This window comes from Geotrypetes seraphini, chromosome 7 (assembly GCF_902459505.1).
Source record: "Geotrypetes seraphini chromosome 7, aGeoSer1.1, whole genome shotgun sequence".
NCBI classification, from domain to species: domain Eukaryota; kingdom Metazoa; phylum Chordata; class Amphibia; order Gymnophiona; family Dermophiidae; genus Geotrypetes; species Geotrypetes seraphini.
Window position 1 is genome coordinate 54,768,601 of NC_047090.1, and position 27,946 is coordinate 54,796,546.

Here is a 27,946-nt window from a genome sequence, read left to right on the forward strand (position 1 = left end):
TCAGTGCAAAAACTAAACACAGAGGCATCATCAGCATTTCAACTCATCTCTCTTCTTTCAATCGTTTTGTGCAATAGAAGTGGCCATATACGAGTAGCCAGCTAAACAATGCTTGATTTAATACTAAATCAAAAATCATTCTTAATTACATAGCATGATTAAAATAAGTCAGTTAAAAACAATTATTATTACATAAAAGAACTGCATTTTAGGAACACAAATTACACTGCAAAATGACCTGTAATAATTAATCCTACTGATAAGGGTGGAGAGAGATCTCTATCAGTTCCTATGAATGACCTTTGAAAGTGTGGTAAAGCACAGTTGCTTACCGTAATAGGTGTTATCCAGGGACAGCAGGCAGATATTCTTAAGGCCAACATTCCCTCCATCCCATTCTAGTAATCCACAACCCACAAACCCTCCCCTGGTTGGCTTCTTAGCTTGCTTATGGAACTGAGAAGCCATGAACCTACGTTGGGCAAGAAGGCACTCACGCATGCGCGGTGCAGGCAGTCCTCGAAATTTCTCAGGTTCTTAACGTGGCGATGCACTTTTAAACCTGTCCTTACCGGGGCTCCGTGGATGACGTCACCCACATGTGGAGAATATTGCTGCCTGCTTGTCCTGGGATAATGATTATTTTTCATCACCAGAAACTTTTATATTAGCTTAAGTCAGCTTCAATACAGTTTGTCAGAGGTAAAATATTTGTCCAGTATTTACACAGAAGTATGATGAGGGTGGTATCCAGTTTTCAACCGAATCAGATGAGTTGTGAAAGGAGTACACTCATGACAGGTTGCACTGTGTTCTTCTCAGCACTTTCTCCTTTGGTCAGCGAATCTGGACTGATTAATGGAGCCACAAGTTGGGAGTGCTTCTTGAATCCTCACTTGCAGACTGTACAATGATTTTGTTGTGTGAGCTCTGTGCAGTTTTGTTTCCTTGCCTGGTTGCTTCATGAAGATTAAAGACAAGTAGGAGGCTTAGAGAGACACTTGAGATGGGCACACTGAGAGCTGGAATATGCTTGCTCTTCCTGAAGAACTACATTAGGACTGAAAATTCAAAAGAAAAGCAAAACCATAAGACATATGAGATAATAAATCTTTTAAAAAACATTATTAAAAGAAAACTAAAACAGTAATGAAAACAATTTTTGGCATAATACCTCACATTCTGCTACATATGAGGGGCTGCTGAAAAAGTTCTCAGCTCAACCAAGAAGAGAATGATGTAGAGCCACGAAACATACAAATTATTCCACACTTTTCTTGATACTTTTTATTTCATTTCATATAAAGTTTATTTCATTTCATGAAAAGTGTCAAGAAAAGTGTGGAATAATTTGCAAGTTTCGTGGCTCCACATCATTCTCTTCTTGGTTGGGCTGAGAAATTTTCAGCAGCCCTCAAGTGTAAATATTAGTCCATTATTATTAATCACATATGCCTGATGTTTAAATTCAAACCATCTTGGAACAGTTTGTATTATTTGAGAATATGGTAAGCTATTTTTCAGATGAGTAGGGTGACAACTACAATAATCCAACAAAGAATTTCTATCAGTGGGTTTAACACACACTTTGATATCAAATGTATTGTTCTCTTGCAGGATCTCAATATCTAAAAATGGAATTTTAGGGCTCCTTTTACAAAGCCGCTGCTAGGGTCTTAACGCGCGGAATAGCACGTGCTATAATTGCCATGTGCGCTAGCCGCTACCCGCCTCCTTTTGATGCAGGCGGTAGATTTTCAGCTAGAGCACGCTAATCTGGTGCATGCGCTACAACTGCGCTGGCCGCTACCGCCTCCTCTTGAGCAGGCGGTTAGTTTTTGGCCAGCGCGTGATTAAAGTCACGCGCGTTAACCCACTAGCGCGGCTTGATAAGCGAGACAAAATGTTGGGTATCATTAAGAAAGGTATCACAACCAGGACGAAGGAAGTCATCCTGCCACTGTATCGTGCAATGGTGCGCCCGCACCTGGAGTACTGTGTCCAGTACTGGTCGCCGTACCTCAAGAAGGACATGGTGGTACTTGAGAGAGTCCAGAGAAGAGCAACTAAGCTAATAAAAGGTATGGGGGACCTCTCATATACCGACAGACTGAAAAAGCTGGGGCTTTTCTCCCTGGAAAAGCGACAACTCAGGGGAGACATGATAGAAACCTTCAAGATCATGAAGGGCATAGAAAAAGTGGATAGGGACAGATTTTTCAAACTAAGGGGAACCACAGGTACAAGGGGGCACTCGGAGAAATTGAAAGGGGAAAGGTTTAGAACAAATGCCAGGAAGTTCTTTTTCACCCAGAGGGTGGTGGATACATGGAACGCGCTGCCGGAGGATGTGATAGGCAGAAGTATGCTACAGGGCTTCAAAGAAGGTCTGGACAGGTACCTGGAGGACAAAGGGATTGAGGGGTACAGATAGGAGTAGAGGTAAGGTTATAGGGACAGGATTAGAGGTAAATTACAAAATTAGTCAGAGACCACTGTTCAGACAGTGGGCCTGATGGGCCGCCGCGGGAGCGGACTGCTGGGCAGGATGGACCTCTGGTCTGCCGCCCCAGCGGAGGCAACTTCTTATGTTCTTAATGTGCAACAAAGAGATTTAATGAGAAAATTACAAGACAGTGGATATCCAGATTATGTTTTTAATAAAGCTTTTAAAAGGGTGAAACATAGTGATAGGGATTGCTTACTGTCACCAGGTAATTCTAAAGAATATAAGAATATCATTTCTACAACCAATTTGAAAATTTCTGTACTTGGATCACATATAGGAAATATTCCCCCCCCTCCTTTTATAAAGCTGCTTAAGGGTTTTTTATCGCTGGCCGTGATGGTAAAAGCTCTGATGCTCATAGAATTCCTATGAATATAGGAGATTTTACCGCTGCAGCTTCAGTGTTTATGAATCATCAGTTAAGGATCACTTTTTCACATGGACAACATTTAAAAGATCTGTTGTGTCCAACGATGATTCCCAGAAGACAACAGAAGATAGACATGTTGGGACATTATAAATGTGGGTCTTATATGATTTGCGACATTACTGCATACATCAAAGTATTTGAAAATCCAATGGATCACAGTTTACAAATTAAGGTCCTCTTTTATAAAGCTGTGGTAGAGGTTTCTACCACGGCCCGGAGTGCTAAATGCTCCAACACTACTCTAACGCTCATAGGAATTCTATGAGCACTGGAGTACTTAGTTGTCCGGTCTACCCCTAGGGGGATACCTAAATATTTAATAGGTCATTTAACTCATCTAAATGGCAATCGCTTTTGCAGCTTCACCATCCGGAACTTAAATATTTAAAATCTCTGTCTTTGATAGATTCACCTTAAATCCAGAGAGAGCCCCATTTGAGCCTGCAGCACCACCAACAAACATTTGGAACCCCTCCACAACAGCTAAAATATCATCTGCAAACAAAGATAATTTATATTCTTCCCCGTTAATAAGCAAGCCTCTAATATTCTCAGTTTGCCAAATCTTCTGCGTAAGAGGTTCAATCACAAGTGCAAACAACAAGGGGGACAATGGGCATCCCTGTCTTGTTCCCCTCCCCAATTCAAAAGTGGTAGAGTATACCCCATTGACTTTAACACAAACCAAAGGATTGTGGTACAAAAAATGTATCCAAGAAACAAAGCATTTCCCCAAACCTATTTTACTAAGGACATGAGTCATGAACTTCCAATCAACATGGTCAAACCCCTTCTCTGCATCGACTGCCACCGCCACCAAGGATGATCCCTCCCATTTGGCTCTCATACCAGGTTAAGAATTCTACGGATACCATCAACAGCCTGCCTCTCTCCTATAAGCCAACTTGATCAGGATCAAGACTATCCTAAAATATGCGTGCCAGAAGTGTGGAGGGGCATAATCAAAAATAATGTCTAAGTCCCCTTTGGCCTAAGGCCCTAAGCGCACAAAGGATGTGCCCCGCTGGAACGGGCCCCCGAGCCAACCGTTGGTCCGATGGCCAGACTGCAGCCATCCTCTGTCGGCTCTCCCCTGCTGGAATGGGGGAGGAGTGAAGACAGTGTCGGGTGCCCCGCTGGAATGGGCCCCCGAGCCGACCGTTGGTCCGATGGCTGGCCTGCAGCCCTCCTCCGTCGGCTCTCCCCTGCTGGAATGGTGTTAGATGGTGTTACAGTGTTTGGTTTTGGTCTTTTACTTTTCCCATCTGTAGCAAATACAGTATCCAATGTAAGTTGTTTTTCTTGAAGCCATCTGAAAATCACTTTAGTTAAACTGAAGGGATTAAATAGTTTATAAAATCTTTAGTGAGAATGTCCCAGGGAGAGGAGCTCTGCATTCAAACTGCCATCCTCCTCGCCTCCAAGTTCCGGAATGGTCTGCGTATGCTTCAGAATCGCTCACTAGCGATCCGTGTGGTTGGTGGAGGGCATTCCTCCAATCGCCCCCATTTGCATGCTGGCCTTTAGTGAATTCGTCGGCCTGCCTGCCATCGCCCACAAATCAGACATGGAAAGGAAGGTTAGTGAATCTAGGCCTAACTGTTTTAAACAGAGAGTTTGAGCTCTGCTCCTAACTTTAAATCTTCTAAGTGTTTCAATTGAGGTTCTACCTTCTAAAACTATTGGAAAGGGTTGTAAACTCTATTATTAACTAGTTCTTAAATGGCTTCAGAGTAGTTTGCATGCTTAGATTTTGGTGCTGCCTTCTTTATGATCTGATATGCATCTCCTCTCAGATGGTTGTTTCAGTTGTGGTAGCTTGCAGATGGCTTTGGCTCCACCACTGGGTGGCAGACTTGGCCTCCAAGGCATTTCTCAACTTTCAGTGAAAATGAAAAGTACACACATGCGTACGTGCACTCGGTAGTCACGCATGTGTGCACTTTCATTTTCGCTGTGCCGTCCCTCCCATCCCCTTGTGCAGCATGTCAATATTAGGTGTTGCTTGTTTGGCTAGTCTTATGTGGATTGCATTAAATGATCCCTGAGTTAGGTAGACACCCTGAAACACAGACCGTGTCAGGTCCTTTAATAAATAGATTTTTGATTGTTTAGAACTCGAAGGCCCCTTGTGCTTCTTTTTTTGTGCATTTTATCCTAGGCTACAGCAGTTATTGCCTAAAAACATAGCCAATCAATAGACCGCAGCAGATCACTTCTCCTGCAGTCCATTGGTCAGGCACAGCCAGCAAAAAAAGCTGCAGGAAGAGGCAGTAATAAATGGCTGGGGGGCGTGTGCTGGACAAGATGGCTGCGAGTAGCTGGTGTTGAGCATTCATGAAGGCTCAGCGCTGTTAGTTTTTCTTACCCGGACCGCATAATGGTCAAACGGAAGTCTAAGCTCCGGGTTTTCCCGGAGGAATCTTTGATGGCAGCTGCGGGCCCGATGGATGCTTTCCTCCAGCGTGGGGCTGGAACGAGTCGACCGGAGATTTCTTCGGCAAGGAGAGACGCGCTGGCTGAGGCGTCTGATCTCTCCCTCGAAGCAACATCGCTGTCTCCGGAAGAGCGGAGTCCTCCGAGTCGCCCGGGGGCATTAGACCAGCAGATAGAGGTCGGAGCGCCCCAGGGTGTTTCCTCACCAGCGCTACTGAGAGCGGGGAACGTCTCGGAGAGCGGTGAGGGGAAGCCAAGTGAATCATCTGTGCACTTAGAGAAATTGAATCTACAAATTCCCCAGGATTTCTTGGAACTGAATGCATCTTCAGCAGAGGTAACAGGTAACTTGTTTGCAACAGAGAGTCATGGGTCTGAACTAACTCCCATGCAGAGGCCCAAAGTTTTCACTATGGAAACATTATGGGAAGCAATATCCACTTTGCAACTCTCTTTAGGATCCCAAATGCAGCAACTTACTACAAGATATACAACTGTTGTTTCTGAAAATATGGAATTGAAAAATAGACTATCTAATGTGGAAACAAAAGTGGATGGACATGAGACCAGAATAAAATTTTTGGAATCCCAGGCCTCGGTGTGGGTCAGGGATAGTGGAAATCTTAATTTTAAAGTTGAAATGTTGGAAAACATGACCAGAAGATGTAATCTTCGGATTATAAATTTTCCAAAACTTTCAACTATGTCTCCACAAGATATGTTTAAGAAATACATGAAAGAGATTTTGAAAGTGCCCGAAACTTCTTACCCACCTCTCACTAAAATATATTACTTGCCAACTAGGACTTTGGGTCAGGAACCAGGCCAGCAGAATTTGTCTGCTGATAGTTTGGACCTAACAAATTTCCTTGAGAGGTCGGATAATGAGCCACCGGCAACTGCGATGCTGCTGGTACAATTTGCTATAGACTCTGACAGAGAATGGATGCTTAAGATGTTTTTTAAGTTTAAGGATATACCATTTATGACAAAAACTGTGAGAATGTATCCTGATGTGTCAAGGTTGACCCAAAAGAGAAGAAAACAGTTTCTCATTTTGAGACCAAGGGTCATACAGCTGGGTGCTACGTTTGTACTCAGATACCCCTGTAAATGTGTGATGGTCTATCAGGGGAATTAGCATGTATATTTTGAACCTCAGCAGTTGATAAAATTTATTTCTGCAAAAGAGCAAATTTAATATTCCTGTGAGAATTGTAGTTACAACCTGCTTAGTTTAATTAGGTTCCTTGCCTTTACTCAATACCATCTGTATTTTCTTAGTAATGTTTGATTGAAACTCAGCAAATTAGCTTTCTCCCCCTTTATTGAGGTCTAATTTTTCCAATTCAGTATAATTAGAATTTTAAGGAAAATTTTTCCTATTGTACTATACTATTGAATTGTTTATTTTCCTTTTGCTATTTTATTTATCTTTTTTATTATAATGTTAACAATGGTTGAGACTGGTATTGGAATATTTCTTTGAATTGACTGTTTATTATGTCAAATTATAAAATTAAATAAAGATTTATTAAAAAAAAAGGAAGAGGCAGTAATTGGGATATAGAGGTACTTCCTTTCTGCCTTTATCTGCTCTACAGCTTGGATCTCTCTGCTCCAAATTCAATAAAGTATAGTATAGCATACTGGGGTGCCTTGGCAAACACAACACTCATAGAGCTGGTACCTATTGCCTTAGGTTTGTGCCACTGAACTCCTGACTAATTTGTATGTGTGCATGGGAGGAATTTTATATGGAGGCTGAGCCCCCATTATGTTTATGTTGACTTATTTCAAATATGCCAGCTTTGGGAATGTGAATATGCAGAGCTCTTAAATCTTTGTACAAAATAGTGTACAGAAAGCAATACATTTCTGTTTCTATTTCTTAAGTGTAGCATCGCATGTAGACAGTGACATAATAAAGGGGGCGGGGCAATTCGCCCTGGGCACCATGTTGGTGGGGATATCGCCACCCCTCCTCCTCTTCCCATTCCTCCCTTCCATGCACGTGCCCCCTTTCCCTTCCCCCATACCTCTAGTTGAAGTTTTTGTTTGCGGTGGTCAACAACGTACTGTTCGTGACCCTGTAGGCTCTCCTGCTGATGTAACTTCTGGGTGCTGCACATAGGAAGTGACATCAGAGCGAGGGCCAACGGAGTTGCGAGGAGCATGTTGTTGACTGCCGCGAGCAACAACTTCAACTAGAGGAACAAGGGGGGGGGGGACACACACAGCATGTGGGATCGGGGAAGGAGCGTGTGCAGCAGGCAGGATTGGGGAAGGAGGGGAGCAGAGATGAGGGCGGGAAGGGGCACCACCGCCCCGAGTGCCTCTCACCCTCGCTACACCATTGCATGTAGAGTCTGGTGTCTTGGAGTTTCCTGTTCAGGTCATTCTTTATCAAGTGGTCCAGAGCTTCCCACTCAACTATCCCAGAAATTGAATGAGACCTCTAATGAAGATATCCAAAGTTTTGGGTGATCTAGAGAAAAAAAATTGATTTCTCTGTTAGGTCTTAGCTTATGCTAGCTGTCTAACACCAGCTCTGGCAGGATACACATTTCAAATCTGACATATTGTAATCACAAAATAGAAAATACAATTTTATTTTTTTCTATCTTTTGTTGTCTGGTCATTTTATTATTCAAATCATGTTGGTCCCAGGCTCTGGTTTCTATTTGTCTTCTTGTGTCTCCTGCCCATTTAATGTTTTCTTCTTTCTCTGTGCTCACCATCCATCTTCTATCTCTGCACCTTTCCTTCCATATCCAACATCTATCTCTGCACCTGCCATATCCAACATTTCTTTCCCACTGTCTACCATCTCTCTCGCTCTCTCCCTGCTTTGTGCCCTGGGTCAAACCTTTCTATTCTCCTCCATGCAGCATCTCTCCCTTCCTCCCCTCCATTATCATGTAAAATATTTATTTTTCTCTTGCAATGCACCATCTCTCTGCTGTCTACCTTATGCCCAACATAGGGGAGTGTGGAGAAGTGGTTAAAGCTACAGCCACAGCTCCCTGGGGTTGTGGGTTCAAACCCACGCTGCACCTTGTGACCCTGGGCAAGTCACTTATCCCCCCATTGCCCCAGGTACACTAGACAGATTTTGAGCCCACCGGGACAGACAGGGAAAAATACTTGAGTACCTGAATAAACTCATGTAAACCATTCTGAACTCTCCTGCATGTCTCCCTCCCCTCCACCATATGCAGAATTTCTCCCTCTCACCCTTTTCTAGCTCTTTGTTGCATTCCCTTTCTCTCCTCCACCCCATGTCCAACATTTCTTTCTCTTGTCCCCTGTGTTGCAGCTTTCCATCCCTCCCTCCTATCCCCATGTGTAGCAGCTTTCCTTCTCTCCCATCTAAGGCAGGATCAATTCTTCGAGGGCCCCTAGGCACATAAGTCCAACTGTAACCCATATGTATGTATAAACAACCAAATCTGTAACTCCTCTAGTACGTTCCACTCTATGTACGTTTATTTGTAACAAAGTTCAGAGATGATAGGCTCAGGAATAAATCGAAGGAAATATATTTTTACAGAAAGGGTGGTGGATGCGTGGAATGGTCTCCCGGAGGTGGTGGAGACAAAAGATTGTCTAAAGACATGGGATCGCTTAGAGAGAGGAAGAAATAATGGTTACAGCGGATGGGCAGGCTGGATGGGCCATTTGCCTTTATCTGCCATCATGTTTCTAAGTAAAGGTGGGGGGTGGAGGGGGGAATAGAAACATGTATACAAAACTGAATCATAAAGAAGCCAAGCTCTTCATATAATGCAACACCACAGAAACAGTGGTGCTTATCCCCCAAATACTGTACAAAATCTAAAGATAGCAAATGTAAATTTGAAAAAAAGAGAAATAGCAAATCACTTTACAAATTAACAAATAAAAATAAAACAAAAAATGGAAAATGGAAAATAAGATAATACAATTTTATTGGACTAATACATTTTTTAGCTTTCAGAGGTCAAAATCTATTTCCTTAGGTCAGTAAAGTATACTGTTGTTACAGTATCCTGTCCTGATCAGAGGAAGGAGAATTTGGTCTCTGAAAGTTAGTCAAAAATGTATTAAAATTAGTCCAATAAAATGATCACTGACTTTCCATTTTCTATTTATAAGCATTTATCAACACAGCTACAAAACTACTTTATCCTAAAGCAAAAAAATTAAAAAATATAATTTTTTTTCTACCTTTGTCATATTGATTTTCATAGGCTTTCTACCAGCTGAATTATGCTTTTTGGGTATTCCTATTTGCACTAGAGTTCTCCATAGTTTATTGTAATCCACACAGTCAAAAGCTTTGCTGTAGCACAGGTATAGGGGTTTTTGGTATTCTTTGTTCTTCTCCAATATTCATCTAACATTGGACTGGGATTCGAGCACGAGTTGATGGCACCTAACAACTTTTGTTGCCTGGTTTCTGCTTTCCTCATCTTCTTGTCATTTTCTTCCTTCCATCCACTGTCTGCCCCTTCTAGAAACTGTCTGCCAACAACCTTCCATCTTTACATTTCTCCTCCTGCCCTCTCCACCTTGGTCGGGCATCCATCATCTTCCTTCTGTTCCCTTCATGGTCTGGCGTCTCTCTCTCGAGAAATGGGCCGACACATGGCAAATGAGGTTTAACATAGATAAGTGTAAGGTGATGCATGTCAGTAACAAAAATCTTATTTATGAATACACAGGATTTCTGGTGTGGTACTCGGAGAGACCCCCCCTAGGAAAGAGACCTGGGAGTACTGCTCAACAAGTCGATGAAGCCTTCAGCGCAATGCACGGCAGCGGCGAAAAGGGCAAACTGAATGCTAGGAATGATTAAGAAGGGGATCACAAGCAGATCGGAGAAGGTTATCATGCCACTGTACCGGGCTATGGTACGCCCCCACCTGGAATACTGCATCCAGCACTGGTCACCGTACATGAAGAAGGACACGATACTACTCAAAAGGGTCCAGAGAAGAGCGATTAAAATGGTTAAAAGGCTGGAGGAGCTGCCGTACAGTGAGAGATTAGAGAAACTGGGCCTCTTCTCCATTGAAAAGAGGAGACTGAGAGGGGACATGATCGAAACATTCAAGATAATGAAGGGAATAGACTTAGTAGATAAAGACAGGTTGTTCATCGTCTCCAAGGTAGAGAGAATGAGAGGGCATTCTCAGAGATCCTACCGGTACCGAGGGCAGATGTGAAAAGGCAGGAGGAACTACAATCAATAAATGCGTGGATGAGGAAATGGTGTGAGGAAGAAGGTTTCCACTTCGTGAGGAACTGGACAACGTTCTGGGGCAAGAACAAGCTCTACAGGAGAGATGGACTGCACCTGAGCGCAGCGGGAACAAGACTTCTAGCAAGCAACGTCATGAGAGGAATAGAACAGGCTTTAAACTAAAAGGAAGGGGAAAGCCGACAGTCGACCTAGCGTCGACGATTCGGAAGAAGGTATCCCATGAAGATACTAAGGGGAAAAAAGGCTGGGAAGAAGCAAGGGACAAATTACAGGAGTCGACTAACCCAGAAGAGGAGGTTAGAAAGAGTGCAGCAAAAGAGAAGACACCAAGGATCGAAGCACAGGGAAAGGTAGTGAAGACAACAAAATGCCAGGACCTAAATTGCATATATACTAATGCAAGGAGCCTAAGCAACAAAATGGGGGAACTAGAGGCTTTGGCCAATGCAGAGGACATAGACATCATTGGAATCTCTGAAACATGGTGGAATGAGGAAAGCAAATGGGATACAGCACTACTGGGGTACAAGCTCTATCGCCAGGACAGGTCAGGACAGAAAGGAGGTGGAATAGCCCTATACATAAAAGAAAGCATACAATCGACAAGAATGGACACAGTGGAGATGACCAACAAGCTGGAATCGCTATGGGTTAAAATACCGGATAGGAAAGGACATGAAATAAAGATGGGCCTATACTATCGTCCACCCGGGCAAACCGGAGATATCGACAGAGAAATGGAAACCGAGATGAAGCGAGAATGCAAAAGTGGTTACACAGTTATTATGGGAGACTTCAACTACCCCGGGATAGACTGGAAACTTGGAAGCTCCAGATGTGCTAGAGAGACAGAATTTCTGGAGGCTACACAAGATTGCTTCATGGAGCAGCTTGTTAGAGAACCGACGAGAGGAAATGCCACTCTGGATCTAATCCTAAATGGGTTAATGGGCCCTGCAAAGGAAGTGGAAGTAGTGGGACCGTTGGGAAACAGCGATCATAATATGATCAAGTTCAAAGTTGAAGTAGGAATACCGAAAGGAAAGAGAACCATAGCAACAACTTTCAACTTCAGGAAAGGAAACTATGAAGCAATGAGGGAAATGGTAAGGAAGAAACTTAGGAACACTTCCAAGAAATGGCAAACGGTAGAACATGCCTGGCTTTTTTTCAGGGATACGGTGAGCGAGGCGCAAAATTTGTACATACCCAGATTCAGAAAGGGGAGCAAAAAGAGTCGAACAAAAGACCCGGTATGGCTGACTAAAATAGTGAAGGAAGCGATAGGCAATAAGAAAAATTCATTCAGGAAATGGAAAAAGAACAAAACTGAGGGGAACTGGAAGGAGCACAGGAAGTATCAAAAAGAATGTCACCGAGTGGTTCGAAAAGCCAAAAGAGAGTATGAAGAGAGGCTAGCCAGGGAGGCACGAAATTTCAAACCATTCTTCAGATATGTTAAAGGGAAACAGCCATCTAGGGAGGAGGTGGGACCGCTGGATGATGGAGACAGGAAGGGGGTAGTGAAGGAGGAGAAAGAAGTCGCAGAAAGACTTAACATGTTCTTTTCGTCTGTATTTACGAACGAAGACACAACCAACTTACCGGAACCTGAGCAATTCTTCAATGGAAATCAAGCAGAAAAATTAACATCCATGGAAGTGAGCCTTGAAGATGTGCGCAGGCAGATAGAAAAACTAAAAACTGACAAATCCCCGGATCCAGACGGAATCCATCCAAGGGTTCTGAAGGAATTAAAGGAGGAGATAGCGGAACTACTGCAGCAAGTTTGCAACCTATCCCTGAAAACAGGTGTGATACCAGAGGATTGGAAGATAGCCAACGTCACGCCCATCTTCAAAAAGGGATCAAGAGGTGACCCGGGAAACTACAGACCGGTGAGTCTGACCTCGGTTCCGGGGAAAATGGCAGAAGCGCTGATAAAAGAAAACATCGATGAACATTTGGAAAGAAACAAACTTCTGATACCAAGCCAACATGGTTTCTGCAGGGGGAGATCGTGCTTAACTAACTTATTGCACTTCTTCGAAGGAATCAACAAACGGACGGACAAAGGAGACCCCATAGACATCGTATACCTAGATTTCCAAAAAGCCTTTGACAAGGTGCCTCACGAGCGTCTACTCCGGAAACTGAAGAACCATGGGGTGGACGGAGATGTGCATAGATGGATCAGAAACTGGTTGGCGGGTAGGAAACAGAGGGTAGGGGTGAAGGGCCACTACTCGGACTGGAAGAGGGTCACAAGTGGTGTTCCGCAGGGCTCGGTGCTCGGGCCACTACTATTTAATATATTCATAAATGATCTAGAAATAGGGACGACGTGTGAGATAATAAAATTTGCAGACGACACCAAACTATTCAGTGGAGCTCGGACTAAAGAGGACTGCGAAGAATTGCAAAGGGACCTGAATAAACTAGGGGAATGGGCGACGAGATGGCAGATGAAGTTCAACGTTGAGAAATGTAAAGTACTGCATGTGGGAAGCAGAAACCTGAGGTACAACTATACGATGGGAGGGATGTTATTGAATGAGAGTACCCAGGAAAGGGACTTAGGGGTAATGGTGGACATGACAATGAAGCCGACGGCACAGTGCGCAGCGGCCGCTAAGAGAGCAAATAGAATGCTAGGTATAATCAAGAAGGGTATCACAACCAGGACGAAAGAAGTTATCCTGACGTTGTATCGGGCGATGGTGCGCCCGCATCTGGAATACTGCGTCCAATATTGGTCGCCGTACCTTAAGAAGGATATGGCGATACTCGAGAGGGTTCAGAGGAGAGCGACACGTCTGATAAAAGGGATGGAAAACCTTCCATATGCTGAGAGATTGGAGAAACTGGGTCTCTTTTCCCTGGAGAAGAGGAGACTTAGAGGGGATATGATAGAGACTTATAAGATCATGAAGGGCATAGACAGAGTAGAGAGGGACAGATTCTTCACACTTTCAAAAAATAAAAGAACAAGAGGGCATCTGGAAAAGTTGAAAGGGAACAGATTCAAAACAAATGCTAGGAAGTTCTTCTTTACCCAACGTGTGGTGGACACCTGGAATGCGCTTCCAGAGAATGTAATAGGGCAGATTACGGTACTGGGATTTAAGAAAGGATTGGACAGTTTCCTGCTGGAAAAGAGGATAGAAGGGTATAAATAGAGGATTTCTGCACAGGTCCTGGACCTGTTGGGCCGCCGCATGAGCGGACTGCTGGGCATGATGGACCTCAGGTCTGACCCAGCAGATGCATTGCTTATGTTCTTATGTTCACTCTAAAATTAAAAGGGGATAGATTCCGTACAAACGTAAGGAAGTTCTTCTTCACCCAGAGAGTGGTGAAAAACTGGAACGCTCTTCTGGAGGCTCTTATAGGGGAAAACACCCTCCAGGGATTCAAGACAAAGTCAGACAAGTACACAGGTAAGGCTTGTCTCAGTTAGGGCACTGGTCTTTGACCTAAGGGCCGCCGCGAGGCCGGACTGCTGGGCAAGATGGACCACTGGTCTGACCCAGCAGCGGCAATTCTTATGTTCTTCCCCCCCTGTGGTTTTTAGCATCTCTCTCTTCTCATTTCCTTCACTCAGAACTGATATCTCTGTCTCCTCCCCGTTCTCTGGCATCTCTCTCTCCTCTCACTTCCCTTTCCTTTTCTTCTCTGGTCTTCCTTCTCTATTTTCTGCCTCCATCTAAATTAAATTCTTTCTTACTATTCAGTCCTGTTTCCCTCTTTTCACTGTGTCTACCCACAGCTTGCCACTCCTTTCCTTTACCCCTCCACTGTCTCACTAACTCTAACTTCTTCTCCCAATCCAGCAAATGCCCTTTTCTTTATCCCCGCCTTCCATCCAGTATGTGTTCTCTTTCTCCACTTCCATTCAGTATCTGCTCTCCCTTCTCAACTGACATCCGTCAGCCTTCTTCTCTTTCTCCCTTCTCCCCACTTCCATAATCTGCCCCCTTCTCTCTCTCCCCCCACTTCCATCACCTGCCCTCTCTCTTTCTTTCTCTCACTCCCTCCACCCCAGGCAATTCCATCGCATTATCCTGCCTCCTCACCTCTTCAACGGTGCTGCTGCTGCTGCTTTCCCACATGCTCCTGACGCTGACAGCACAAGTTCTCCCCACTTCCATCATCTGCCCCCTTCTCTCTCTCTCTCTCTCTCTCTCCCCCCACCCCAAACCCATCTCCCTCCTTTCACCTCACCTTTGCGGGTCACCAATTACCTTTCTTTCCGTTTTTTTTTTTTTCAAACAGTGATGGGAGTCGGCATTGACAGCAAGTAAGTTCGGCAATGGCAACCGTTATCTTGCAAGTGATGCTGCTCAGCCAAAGCCTCCTTCTAACGTGAACCACCAAGGCGGAAACAGGAATCTGTATCATAGGGGAAGCTTTGGGTTGAGCACCGCTTGTCAGATAACGGCTGCCGTTGCCGATCTTATTTGCCGTCGATGCCAGGGTCCGTCACCCTTTGAAAAAAAAAATCATACAGAAAGGTGAGTGGTGACTCATGAAGGTGAGGGGAAAGGAGACCCCCTTGGCAGCTGTTCTGTTTGCCCTCCTTCAGCAGGCCCCCTGACAATTTCAGACTCTAGGCATGTGCCTATTGGGCCTACCCTTTAATCCGGCCCTGCTCCAATCCCCATGTGCGGCACTTCCCGACTGTCCTCTCCCTCCCCCTCTGAGATCTGATATACCATTGGGTCTCCTAATGCAGCAGTGGGAGTGGTAGACAGCTACCAGTTGCAGGCTCTGAACACGCTGTTCACGGCCTGCCTGCCAGGGCTTCCCTCTTCCATTTCATCAGTGACATGGCCGAGGGAAGACCCCGGTGGTGCAGACCACGAGCAGCCTGTTTAAAACCTGCATCTGCTAGCCATCCACCGCTACCACTGCTGCTTTAGGAAGCCTTGGAGGTATGTCAGGCCTCATCTGGGAGGGCTGTTCACTGAATCAATGAGTCCAATTCTTTGGGAAAACAAATCGATTCGAATCATCGAATCGGGCAGCACTTGTCTCAACTAGGTCCAGAGTTAGGGGCCCCTTTATTTGGGACATGCTTTTGTATTCATAGAAGATATTGAAAGGGGACTCTCCTTGAAACTGGACCAGTTGACATGGAATTACTCTATTTTTATTTCTGATTTGGTGTTCAGGTGACTGACATGATATTTGTAATGCTGCCTTTCATAGGCTCTGTGGCCAACTGCAGAGAGAATGGCTATGGTGGGGACAGGCAACCCGCTTGTTGACTTTGCCTGGGAGTACCAGCATTATGTTTTCTAGAAAAACAAAACAAAACACTGGAGGAAAGAGAAATGAAAGAAATAAGAAGATGATTGAAGAATTCATAATAAAGCAGGAATATAAAGGCAGACCAGAAACAAAAGATTGAGAATAAGCAGAGACAGAGAATAGAAGAAAAGCTTTAGACAAGCTTAGTGGTGATTAGATGGCAACACTAGTAAATGAAAAGCAAAACCAGTCTGCAGGGCTGATTTCTGTAGTCTGTGTCCTGATCATGGTTGGACAGATTCAGCTGCAATAGATTGAGAACAAGGCCAGGGCATGCAGTGACGTACCTAGCATATGTGACACTGGGGGCCCATCATTTCTTAACACCCCCCCTTCTGCACTGTATATGAAAAACATGATTTTTTATTCATAATCTACCTGTCACACAAGAGTGTATCTAGGAAAAGGCCTCATTGAGCTGCAGTGAGCAGCAGAACATCAATATATACATTGTAAAACTAAGCAAGCCAGACTGGTACAGATCAATCCTGCACAGTGAATGCTAACAGAAAACCAAGTCTTTCGTACACACAGAACACAGAAATACCCTTGCCCAGTATGGGATATGTAATCACAACTAAAAATAGAAATATAGAAACATGATGGCAGATAAAGGCCAAATGACCCATCTAGTCTGCTCATCTGTAGTAACCATTATCTCTTTCTCTCTCCGAGAGATCCCACATGCATATCCCAAGCCCTCTTGAATTCAGACACAGTCTCTGTTTCCACCACCTCTTCCGGGAGACTGTTCCACGCATCTACCACCATTTCGGTAAAAAAAAGTATTTCCTTAGATTACTCAGGAGCCTATCACCTCTTAACTTCATCCTATGCTCTTTCATTACAGAGTTTCCTTTCAAATGAATGTGACTCGACTCATGAATATTTATATTACGTAGGTATTTAAACGTCTCTATCATATCTCTCCTTTTCCACCTTTCCTCCAAAGTATACAGATTGAGATCTTTAAGTCTGTCCCCATACACCTTATCACAAAGACCACACACCATTTTAGTAGCCTTCCTCTGGACTGACTCCATCCTTTTTATATCTTTTTGAAGGTGCGGCCTCCAGAATTGCACACAATATTCTAAATGAGGTCTCACCAGAGTCTTATACAGGGGCATCAATACCTCCTTTTTCCTACTGGCCATACCTCTCCATATGCACTCTAGCATCCTTCTAGCTTTCACTGACACCTTTTCAACCATTTGTCTATCTTAAGATCATCACATACAAACACACTCAAGTCCCACTCTTCTGTCGTGCATATAAGTTCTTCACCCCATAAACTGTACCTTTCCCTTGGGTTTTTGCAGCCCAAATGAATGACCTTGCATTTCTCTGCATTAAATTTTAGCTGCCAAATTTCAAACCATTCTTCAAGCTTTTCCAGGTCTTTCTTCATGTTATTCACACCATCCAGCATGTTTACTCTATTGCAGATTTTGAAATCATCCACAAAGAGGCAAATCTTACCCGACAACCCTTCAGCAATATTGTTAATAAAAATGTTAAAAAGAACATGCCCAAGAACAGAACCTTGAGGCACACCACTGATAACATCCCTTTCCTCAGAGCAATCTCCATTGATTACTACCCTCTGTCACACCAGTTCTTGACCCAGCCCATCACTTTGGGACCCATTAGTTTGTGTCTGTCAAGGTGATAAAGGACCGCATCATTGATCACCTCGACGGACACAAACTGATGAGGACCAGCCAGCATGGCTTCAGCAAAAGAAGATCTTGCTTGATAAACTTACTGCACTTCTTCGAGGGAGTAAATAGGTATATTGACAAGGGTAACCCAGTCGACATCGTATATCTAGATTTTCAGAAGGCATTTGACAAGGTCTCGCATGAACATCTACTTCGAAAAATTGCGAGCCATGGAATCGAGAGTGATAAACTCACGTGGATTAAAAACTGGTTGGTGAATAGGAAACAGAGAGTGGGGGGTAAATGGACAATACTCGGACTGGAAAAGCATCACGAATAGAGTGCTGCAGAGTTCGGTACTTGGGCCTGTGCTCTTCAACATACAGTGGTGCCTCGCATAACGGACGCCTCGCACAGCGAACGCTGCGCATAACGAACTTTTTGTCTTGCTCCCTATAACGAACTTCGTTTCACACAACGAAGTCGCCCGAGGGGCCCGGGGGAGGGGCGGAACTACTCTCGCCGCTTCCTAATGTGAGCCGGGAACAGCAGCACCTTCCTGTCTGAATGCAGTGTTCCATCATCTCCCTCCACCTTACCTTAGATGCCGAGTTTTCCGGCTTTCTTTTTCGGCCAGCCACACACTTTCAAAGAGCAGCACATGCGCGCATGCTCTGTTGTTCAATCTTCTCCTCTGACGCAACCGGAAACCGGAAGTTGCAGGAGAGGAGAACATTGATCAACTTCAGCAGCTGCGCGTGCACAGCTTTTTGAAAGCGTGCGGCTGGGTGAAAAAGAAAGCTGGCAAACTCTGCATATAAGGTGAGGTGGAGGGAGGGAAATGTAGGGCTGCAGAACGAATTATTTTGTTTTACATGTATTCTTATGGGAAAACAGGGCTGCAGAACGAATTATTTTGTTTTACATGTATTCTTATGGGAAAACGCGTTTCACACAACGAACGTTTCACATAACAAACTTGCTCCTGGAACGGATTAAGTTCGTTGTATGAGGCACCACTGTATTTATAAACGACCTAGAAATTGGCGATTGAGGTGATTAAATTTGCGGATGATACGAAGTTATTCAGAGTAGTGGGGACACAGAAGGATTGCGAAGACCTACAATGAGACATAAACACACTTGAGAAATGGGCTGCAAAATGGCAAATGAGGTTCAACATGGATAAGAGCAAGATGATGCATGTCGGTAACAAAAATCATATGCACGAATACAGGATGTCCGGCGCTATACTCGGAGAGAGCCCCCAGGAAAGAGACTCGGGAGTACTTGTAGATAAGTCAATGAAACCGTCTGTGCAATGTGCGGCGGCAGCGAAAAGGGCAAACAGAATGATTAAGAAGGGGATCACAAACAGATCGGAGAAGGTTATCATGCCGCTGTACTGGGCCATAGTGCGCCCCCACCTGGAATACTGCATCCAGCACTAGTTGCCATACATGAAAAAGGACTTAGTACTACTGAAAAGGGTCCAGAGGAGAGCGATAAAAATGGTTAAGGGACTGGAGGAGTTGCTGTACAATTAGAGGATAGAGAAACTGAGCCTCTTCTCCCTTGAAAAGAGGAGATGGAGAGAGGACATGATCGAAACATTCAAGATGTTGAAGGGAGAAAGAGAGATTGTTCACCCTCTCCAAGGTAGGGAGAATGAGAGGGCACTCTCTAAAGTTAAAAGGGGATAGACTCCGTACAAATGTAAGGAAGTTCTTCTTCACCCAGAGAGTTGTGGAAAACTGGAACACTCTTCCAGAGGCTGTTATAGGGGAAAGCACCCTTTAGGGATTCAAGAAAAGATTGGATAAGTTCTTGCTGGAATAGAACATACCCAGGTAAGGCTAGACTCAAATAGGGCACTGGTCTTTGACCTAAGGGCCGCCGCGTGAGCGGACTGCTGAGTATGATGGACCCAGTAGCGGCAAATCTTATGTTCTTATTAGACATCTGTGTGGAACACTGTCAAAAGCTTTGCTAAAATCTAAATATACCACATCTAGCGAACACCCTCTATCCAATTCTCTGGTCATCCAGTCAAAGAAATTGATCAGATTTGGCTGACAAGACCTACCTGTAGTGAATCCATGTTGCCTCCGGTCCTGTAATCCACAGGATTCCAAAAACTTCACCATTCTCTGTTTTAAAAGCATTTCCATTAATTTACTTACCACAGAAGTCAGACTTACCGGCCTGTAATTCCCTACCTCTTCCTTGCTTCCACTTTTGTGGAGAGAGACATCTGCCCTTCTTCAGTTCTCCAGTACCACTCCTGACTCTAGAGACTCATTGAAAAGTTCAGTCAACTGAGCCACCAGAACTTCTCCAAGTTCCTTCAGCACCCTTGGATGTACACCATCTGGCCCCATTACTTTGTCTACCTTTATTTTAGCTAGCTCCTCAAGAACACAACCGTCTGAAAATTGATCAGGGTGTATTACTCCTCTATTCCTATTCATGTTTGTCTTCTGCAATCGCGCTCCTGGCACTTCAGACAAAAGTTAAACTGAACCACAAAGAAACCAGACTTTGCATACAATGCAACACAGAAACAGTGATGCATGTCTCCTAATATTGGGCAAAATATAAAGATAGCAGATATAAATTTGAAAAAACTGAGAAATAATAATCATCACTTTACAAATTAACAAATAAAAATAAAACAAAAAATGGAAACTAAGATAATACCATTTTATTGGATTAATACATTTTTCAATTAGCTTTCAGAGGCCAAAAACCTCTTTCCTTAGGTCAGTATACTGCTGTCCTGACCTGAGGAAGAGGATTTTGGTCTCTTAATTAGTAAAAAAATGTATCAAAATTAGTCCAATAAAAGGTCATCTTATTTCCATTTTCTATTTATAAACATTTATCAACACAGCTATTTTATCCTAAAAGAAAAAAAATAAATAAAATAAATAGAAAATGTATTTCTATCTTTGTTGTCTCTGGTTTCTGCTTTCCTCATCTTCTCATCATTCTCTTCCTTCCATCCACTGTCTGCCCTCTCTCTGCTGCTTTAATATGGCATCTTTTTTCCCTTCCAGAAACTGTCTACCTCTCCCTTCCATCTCTCCCTCCACCCCCTTTGGTCTGGCATCCATATTCTTCCCTTCTCTCCCCTCGCCCAATGGTCTGGCATTTCTCTCCTCTCCTCCCCTTCTTTCCTCCCCCCCCCTGGTCTGGCATTTCTCTCTCTCCTCTCCCTTCCATTCCCTCCTCTTCCTTCTCAATTTATTTTCTGCATGTCTAAATTCTTTCTTACTATCCACTCCTCAATTTCTCTCTTTTCACTGTCTACCCACAGCTTGCCATCTCTTTCTCTCACCACGTCCAGTATTTCACTAACTCTATCATTTTCCCTCCATCCAGTATGTGCCCTTTTTTATTTATTCCCTCTTTCTCTACCTCTTCCATCCACTTCTTCTCTCTCTCTCTGTCCTCTCCACTTCCATCCAGCGAGTTCCCCTTCTCTCCACTTCCATTCAGTGTCTGCTGCCCTCTCTCTTCCCTACTTCCTTGCTGCATCTGCTCCCCTCTTTCTTTCCTCATCTTTCCTCCCATCTTCCATCTAGTGTCTGTTCCCCTCTCTCTTTCCCATCCTCACTTCTGTCCAACATCTGCTCCCTCCTCCCCTCCTCACTAACATCCAATGTCTGCTCCCTTCTCTCTCTCTCCATCTACCCCACATCTATCAGCATCTTCCCTTTTATCTCCCTTCACCCCATTTCCATCAGCATCTGCCCCCTGTTTCTACCTCCAACCCAATTCCATCCAGTATCCTTCCCCCTTCTGTCTTTCTCCCTCTCCCTGTACTTCAATTCCATGAGCATCTGCCCCTCTCTCTCCCTCCACCACCCTTCCACACCAGTATCCTGCTCCTTTCTCTCTCTCTCCACCCCAATGTCATCCAGTATCCTGCCCTCTCACCTCCCCACCGCTGCTGTATACTTCTCAAACTAGCAGCAACAGCTGTATACTTAAATGCAGCCATCTTAGGACCTTCCTGAACCTCCCTATGGTTGCCGGCTCTTGTGCGGAACAAGGAAGTGATGTCAGAGGGGTGAACCAGGAGATGTGGGGAGGTGCAGAAAGGTGCTATTGCTGCTGGTTCAGGATTTTATGGTCCTCAATCATATCTCCCCTTAGCTGTCTCTTTTCCAAGGTTAAAGAGCTCCAACCACTTTAGAATTTTCTCATACAAGAGGAGTTCCATCTCCTTTATTATTTTGGTTGCTCTTCTTTGAACCTTTTCTAATTTTACTATACTGTATTTTTTTTTAGCTATGGTGACCAGAACTTTGTGCAATACTCAAGGTCTTATTTAGGGTTTAAATTACAGCTTCTGCAAGGCCAGAGCTGAGCAGATTTCTATGGTTTGTGCCCTGAAAATGGCAAGGACAATGGCTAAGGAGAAGAAAAATGTCATTGGAATATCTTACCTGCTGGCATTCAAACTTGGGGAAAGGTAAACATGGGCTTCAATAGGTAATTTCATCTTTTTCTTTTTTTTAATTAATTACTCTGTTTATTTAGCAAAGTCAGTTTAGACAACAGTGTATCCCTTAAAGATTCTGTTAGCATTTTAGGTTACATTTTAGAGAATACGATAACATCGGTTTAGAGCACAGATAGCAGTGTTTCTATTGCTGGCCTAGTTTTACGGAATGGTATTCCTGGAAAGTTGCACTTATGTGAGAATGCATTTGGTTTTAAGAAGCTATTGAAGACATATAATTTTGTCCAGGCATTTTGTTGAAACTAGGGTTAATTGTATTTAGGAAAATGTATGTATAAGACCAATTATAAAGGTGCATTACTAAATTTATTGATGTAACTGATGGCTCTAGAATTTTGTATATGTCTGTTGTTGACTGTGGATATTTTTATTGTAAACCGCCTAGATTTTAGGCAGTTAAGAAATGTTTTAAATAAAATACGTAAAATTGTGTTTAATTCCCTCCTACCCACCTCAGTTCCCACTCATCCCAAGGCTGATCTTTTGATTTAAATAGCACAGATAGCAGTGTTTCTATTGCTGGCCTAGTTTTACGGAATGGTATTCCTGGAAAGTTGCACTTATGTGAGAATGCATTTGGTTTTAAGAAGCTATTGAAGACATATAATTTTGTCCAGGCATTTTGTTGAAACTAGGGTTAATTGTATTTAGGAAAATGTATGTATAAGACCAATTATAAAGGTGCATTACTAAATTTATTAATGTAACTGATGGCTCTAGAATTTTGTAAAAACTGAAGAACTATAGTGGTTTACAGTTCTAAACCCAGCTCATTATAACAAATTACAAGCTTAAAACAATTAGTATACTAATTATACCATCACATCCTTAGGACTCACCCAAACATATTGATCATCTAATTGCAACCTTCATTATCAAATCCACTCAATAACTATATAAAAGACCTTAATAAATAGCTGCTACCCCTAGCATTCTGACTCTCCTTACTATCTATGTTATAATGTTCATTCCACAATACAAGTTTTCAGTTAAAAGCCAATAGCTTATGAAAACCTAAGTAACTTTCCATCAATTGCAATTCAATTGGCAGCTTATTCCACAAGTTATGTCCAGCATAACAGAATGCTCTTTTCTGTTTTCCAATCAATTTCCTTAGAGAAGGCACTACCTAAAAGGAAGCCCATTCCTGCAGATACCCATTGAGCATTATGTCTGGTATAAGGGAAAGTCAGAGGCCCACAAGCAGTGGCAAAGTGAAGGTGAGAGGTGCCAGGGGCAGTGGCACCTCCCGCTCTCTTCTCCGCCCTACAACCCTTCCCCCATACCTCTTTAACTTGGCTAGCATGAGCAGCACCTCCAACTTACTGCCCGCGCCGGCCTCGGCTCTCCCTCTGATGTCATTTCCTGGTCCTGCAACCAGAAAGTAACTTCAGAGGGAGAGCCGAGACTGGCGTGAGCAGCAGTTTGGAGCTGCTACTTGAGTCGGTGAAGACTGAGGCACAAGGAAGGAAGGAAAAGCGCACAAGCGGCAGGGGAGGGAGAGAAGGAGAGGTACTGGTGCCCTCACCAAGATAGCAGCTGGGGCAGTCTGCCTCCTCCCCCTTTACTATGCCACTGCCCACAGGAAACAGGAAGGAGCTTCCAGAACAGACTCTGGGACTGCGAAGAAGATTGAAGCATTACATCTTGCAAGGTAGGGCAGACTTCTTTAAATGGTGCCAGAGACTGCTTAGAGCAGTGTTTTTCAACCGCTGTTCCGCGGCACACTAGTGTGCCGCGAGATGTTGCCTGGTGTGCCGTACGGTGCAGACACTGATTAGGCCTCAGGCTGGGTCCCGCACGCGCTCCCATGAGACTCCCCCGGTCCCCGCTGCTGTTCAGTTTCGATCTTCTGCTCTGACGCAACCGGAAACAGGAAGTTGCAGCAGAGCAGAAGATTGAACACTGAGCAGCCGCGCGTGCGCAGCTCTTTGGGAAAGCGTGCATGTCGCCGAAAAACAAAACCTACAAACTAAGGTGAGGTGAAGGGAGAGAGCTGGCTAAACAGTAGGATCGATTGGGCAGGCGAGTGGTGGCTGCGGGGACCATGCGATCGCTCGTGTTCCCGGCTCAAATTGGAAGGAGGGAGTGAAAGGGAAAAGGATTCTGGGCCAAGGGGATGAAGACGGAAAGAAAAACCCACAGCAGGAAAGAAAGGGAAGGACAGGCAGGTGAGCCAGATGCTAGAAGCAGGGGGGGGGAAGAAAGAGGGAAAAAAGCTAGATGGGGTTGAAAAGAAGAGACACACTGGTATGGAAGAGGAAGATAGGGGAAATCTGGACACAGGAAGGTAACAGAAAGAGGGGAAATTATGTGCATGGGGCATAGGGACAGAGACATAAAGGGGACATGCCATGGGGATGGTATATGGACACAGGGGGGGGCAATGACAGATACATAGGGGAGATATTAGAAATGGAGAAAATAGGAGCACAGAAGCGAGATGGTTTGTGGGGATGGGACAGGGACCGAGCTCGCAGGCTCCAGTGGCTTGCACAAATTACATTGTAACGTGCCATGAAAATAAGAGGGAGGAAGGTAGATAGATAAGCCACGTGAGAGGAGCTGAAGGGTAGTAGAAAGGAACAGATGGTAAAGGAGGGAGGGAAGGGTGGTGGTGGAAAGGAATAGGACAGACATTGAAGGAGGGTGGAGAGGAACAGACCCCGAAGGGAAATGTGGAAGACAGAGTGGGAAGAAGACAGATGCCAGACTATGGGGGAGCGGAGGGAAGAAGATGGGTGCTAGACCAATTGGAGGTGGGGGTGAAGGGAGAGGCACAGTAACAGCAAATGGAAGACGTAGAGAGAAGACACACAGCGGATGGAAGGAATTGAATGAGAAGATGTGGAAAGCAGAAACCAGACAACAAAGGTAGAAAAAAAAATTATATTTATTTATTTATTTTTTGCTTTAGGATAAAATAGTATATTAGTTGTGTTGATAAAAATTTATAAACAAAGCCCTGCCAGCTGAACATCTCTTTCTCTAGTTCAGCAGCAGGAACTTTGATTTATAAGAAAGGAATAAGCTAAATATTACAGTACTAAGGTTTATATGGATGCAGCGGGGACGGTGACGGGGCGGTGAATGGGATGGCAGTGGCGGTGACGGGGCGGTGAAAGGGATGGCAGTGACGGTGACGGGGCGGTGAAGGGAACGGCTGTTGACGAAGAGCTACGTGTGTGTCTTTCTTCGATTCCAGCCAGAATATCAGCTTTGTGTTCAGCCAAACAGGCCCAGGTTTCGCACTGAATAAAGTATTTTATAATTTTTCACTATTCTGTTTACTTAATATTTCATAATAAAGTAATTATAAAATACTTTCTTTGTGTTTATTTGATTCCTATTCAAGAGAATTACTTTATATATAGTCAATATAGGCACAGAGTTAAATTTTTTAACATTTTCTAATGGTGGTGTGCCTCGTGATTTTTTTCATGAAACAAGTGTGCCTTTGCCCAAAAAAGGTTGAAAAACACTGGCTTAGAGAACAATTTTGAGACTAATTTGGTAGGACTGTAAGGAAACCAGGAAACCTCTTATCTTATAAGTAATAATCTTCATATACAACCTGAGAAGGACAGAATTATTTTGTGTTTGAACCCAAACTAATAAAGACTTTTGGTTGCTTCTGGGCTGTAGTTTGGTTACTTGTATACAGGTCAGAATTTGAACATTTGCCCAGTTACTCTGGTTATGACCCTCATCCTGATTGACCTCAAATATTCAGAGACATTGCAAGAAGTCTATTAAAATAATTTCCATTGAAATAGCCAAAACAATGCTTTTGATGAGCAGGGAACATGTGACATAACATAAGAACTTCTGAAAAAGTACACAGTGAAAAGTGAGTGATATTTTTTTTAACATTAACAACAAACCCCAACCCCTGTGGTTATTAATTCTCTTATAATGCTGTTGATAGACATTTTAAACACATTTAACATGGACATATTTACTGTAGGTGAAATAAGTCACTTGCTTATTGTTTATTGTGCAGTGGTCTAAAAATCTTTGCTCGGGGGCCACATGTGGCCTTCCAGGTACTATTTTGAGGCCCTCGGTATGTTCCCATTGTTCTGGAATGTTGCCCACCTCACTGCTGTAACCTCATGCAAGCGCTTTCCTGCACCGGCACACGATTGTGAGGTGGAGTGGAGAGGATAATTGCGTACAGATGCAGGAAAGCGCTTGCGTGGGGTTACAGCAGTGAGGCAGGCAAGGTTCCAGAATGTAAGGTAACCATTGGAGGCAGTACAGCTTCTGCGTGTGCATGTAATATCATGAAATTCAGCACCTCTCCTGGCGGTGACTGCTTGATGTAAGATGGCGGTTGTGTCCGGTGCTGGAGGAGGTGAGAGCTGAAGGCGGTTGCGGACACTTAAGGCACAAGCTTTCCAGACACAAGTCGGATATTGATTCTCCCCTATACAAAAAAAGCCTAAAGGACTACACCAAATTCTTGTTTCTTGCAGTTGATACTTTAGAATCTAAATCACAATTTTGCATGAGGTAAAACTCTTTATAGTTTATAAATCTTTCCTTAATTGCTTCTGATAATATCAGCTATATACAGCTGAAAGCAGCGTAACATGCAGAAAGTGAAAAACTATCTAAACTTCACTTTCTGCATGTTGCACTGCTTTCAGCTGTGTATAGCTGAAATTATCAGGAAAGATTTATAAACTATAGCGAGTTTTATCTCATGCAAAGTTGTCATTTCTTTAACAAGACAGTAACTATTTTTTCTGCAGCCCTCCAAGTACCTACAAATCCGAAATGTGGCCCTGCAAAGGGTTTGAGTTTGAGACTGCTGTTAAAGTGCATCTGTAGTTCCTTCATCACCACATCCAGAGGAGCTCAACAAACAAGTATGAGAAGAAAGTGTAGAGTGGGATCACAGGTATGGCATGCAGGTAGAGAAGAATTAGTGGAATATTACCTGATAGTCTGACGGTCTGGCCCCCTGGTTAGTTGTGAGCAGCGTGATGATATGGAGGCAGCAGGCTGCTGACAATCTACAAAAAACTGACAGATTAGGCAAATATACAGAGGTGACAGAGCAAAAGATTAGTAGTGAGTGCATGTGTTAAGCAGTTAAATGAAGAATCTTAGCAGAACATATGGAACAATATGTAAGCAGAGTAGCAGAGAGTTCTAATTAAGGGCAGAAAAAAATGCAGTGTGGCACATTAATTTAAACTAGCACATTAGTTTGGTTATTTGGATTTGTTTAGGATGATATCCAACAACAATACCAAGTGTCTTGTGCTTGCCTACATTCTGAGTTTTATGGGCTCGATATATTAAGGATTCCTTGGTACATCTCATCCCTAACATTCTAGTGTGAGAAACAATGATGTGGTAAAAGAATCCATGGCGGCAAGGACTGATGTTCATCAAAGGAGAATGATCATATTCTTTTTATAAATATGTATACTTTCAGTGCATTTACAACTTGCTGCCGCATTATTGCGCTTAACACATTACTGCTCTTAATGCAGTAATACTTTTTACCATAAAACCAGTAAGCAGCTGAGCCCAGTTTTCCAGGGTCGGCTAGGGCTATCAAGGCAAAGTTCACAGCCTCTGAAGGATTTATGATCATTGTGACTGGCCACAGAGCCGATGAATGTAGGATTATCATCATTTGTAGAACGCTGTCAGGTATATGCAATACTTTATTTGAGAGCTGTTTAAGTCCTCGATTCACTAAAGTCAATGATCTTTGACGATCGCTGCTAACCGCCCCGATTCACAAAATGGCCCACCGCCCGTTTTTCCCCTCGAATGCCCATTTTCTGATCCAGCC

The 27,946-nt window shown here is 43.7% G+C and overlaps 1 protein-coding gene across 1 annotated transcript in view; it reads right to left on the reverse strand.

Moving 5' to 3' along the window:
* Positions 1–477: 477 nt before the first annotated feature.
* Positions 478–27,946, reverse strand: part of BICD1 (BICD cargo adaptor 1) — a 279,852-nt gene continuing 252,383 nt past the window's right edge. Inside the window, exons 9-10 of the mRNA XM_033950662.1 lie at positions 27,077–27,152; positions 478–1,061 (exon numbers count right to left, since the gene is read on the reverse strand). Of these exons, the coding sequence (XP_033806553.1) occupies positions 27,105–27,152 (48 nt within the window). The 3' untranslated portion in view covers positions 478–1,061; positions 27,077–27,104. The remainder of the gene's footprint in view (positions 1,062–27,076; positions 27,153–27,946) is intronic.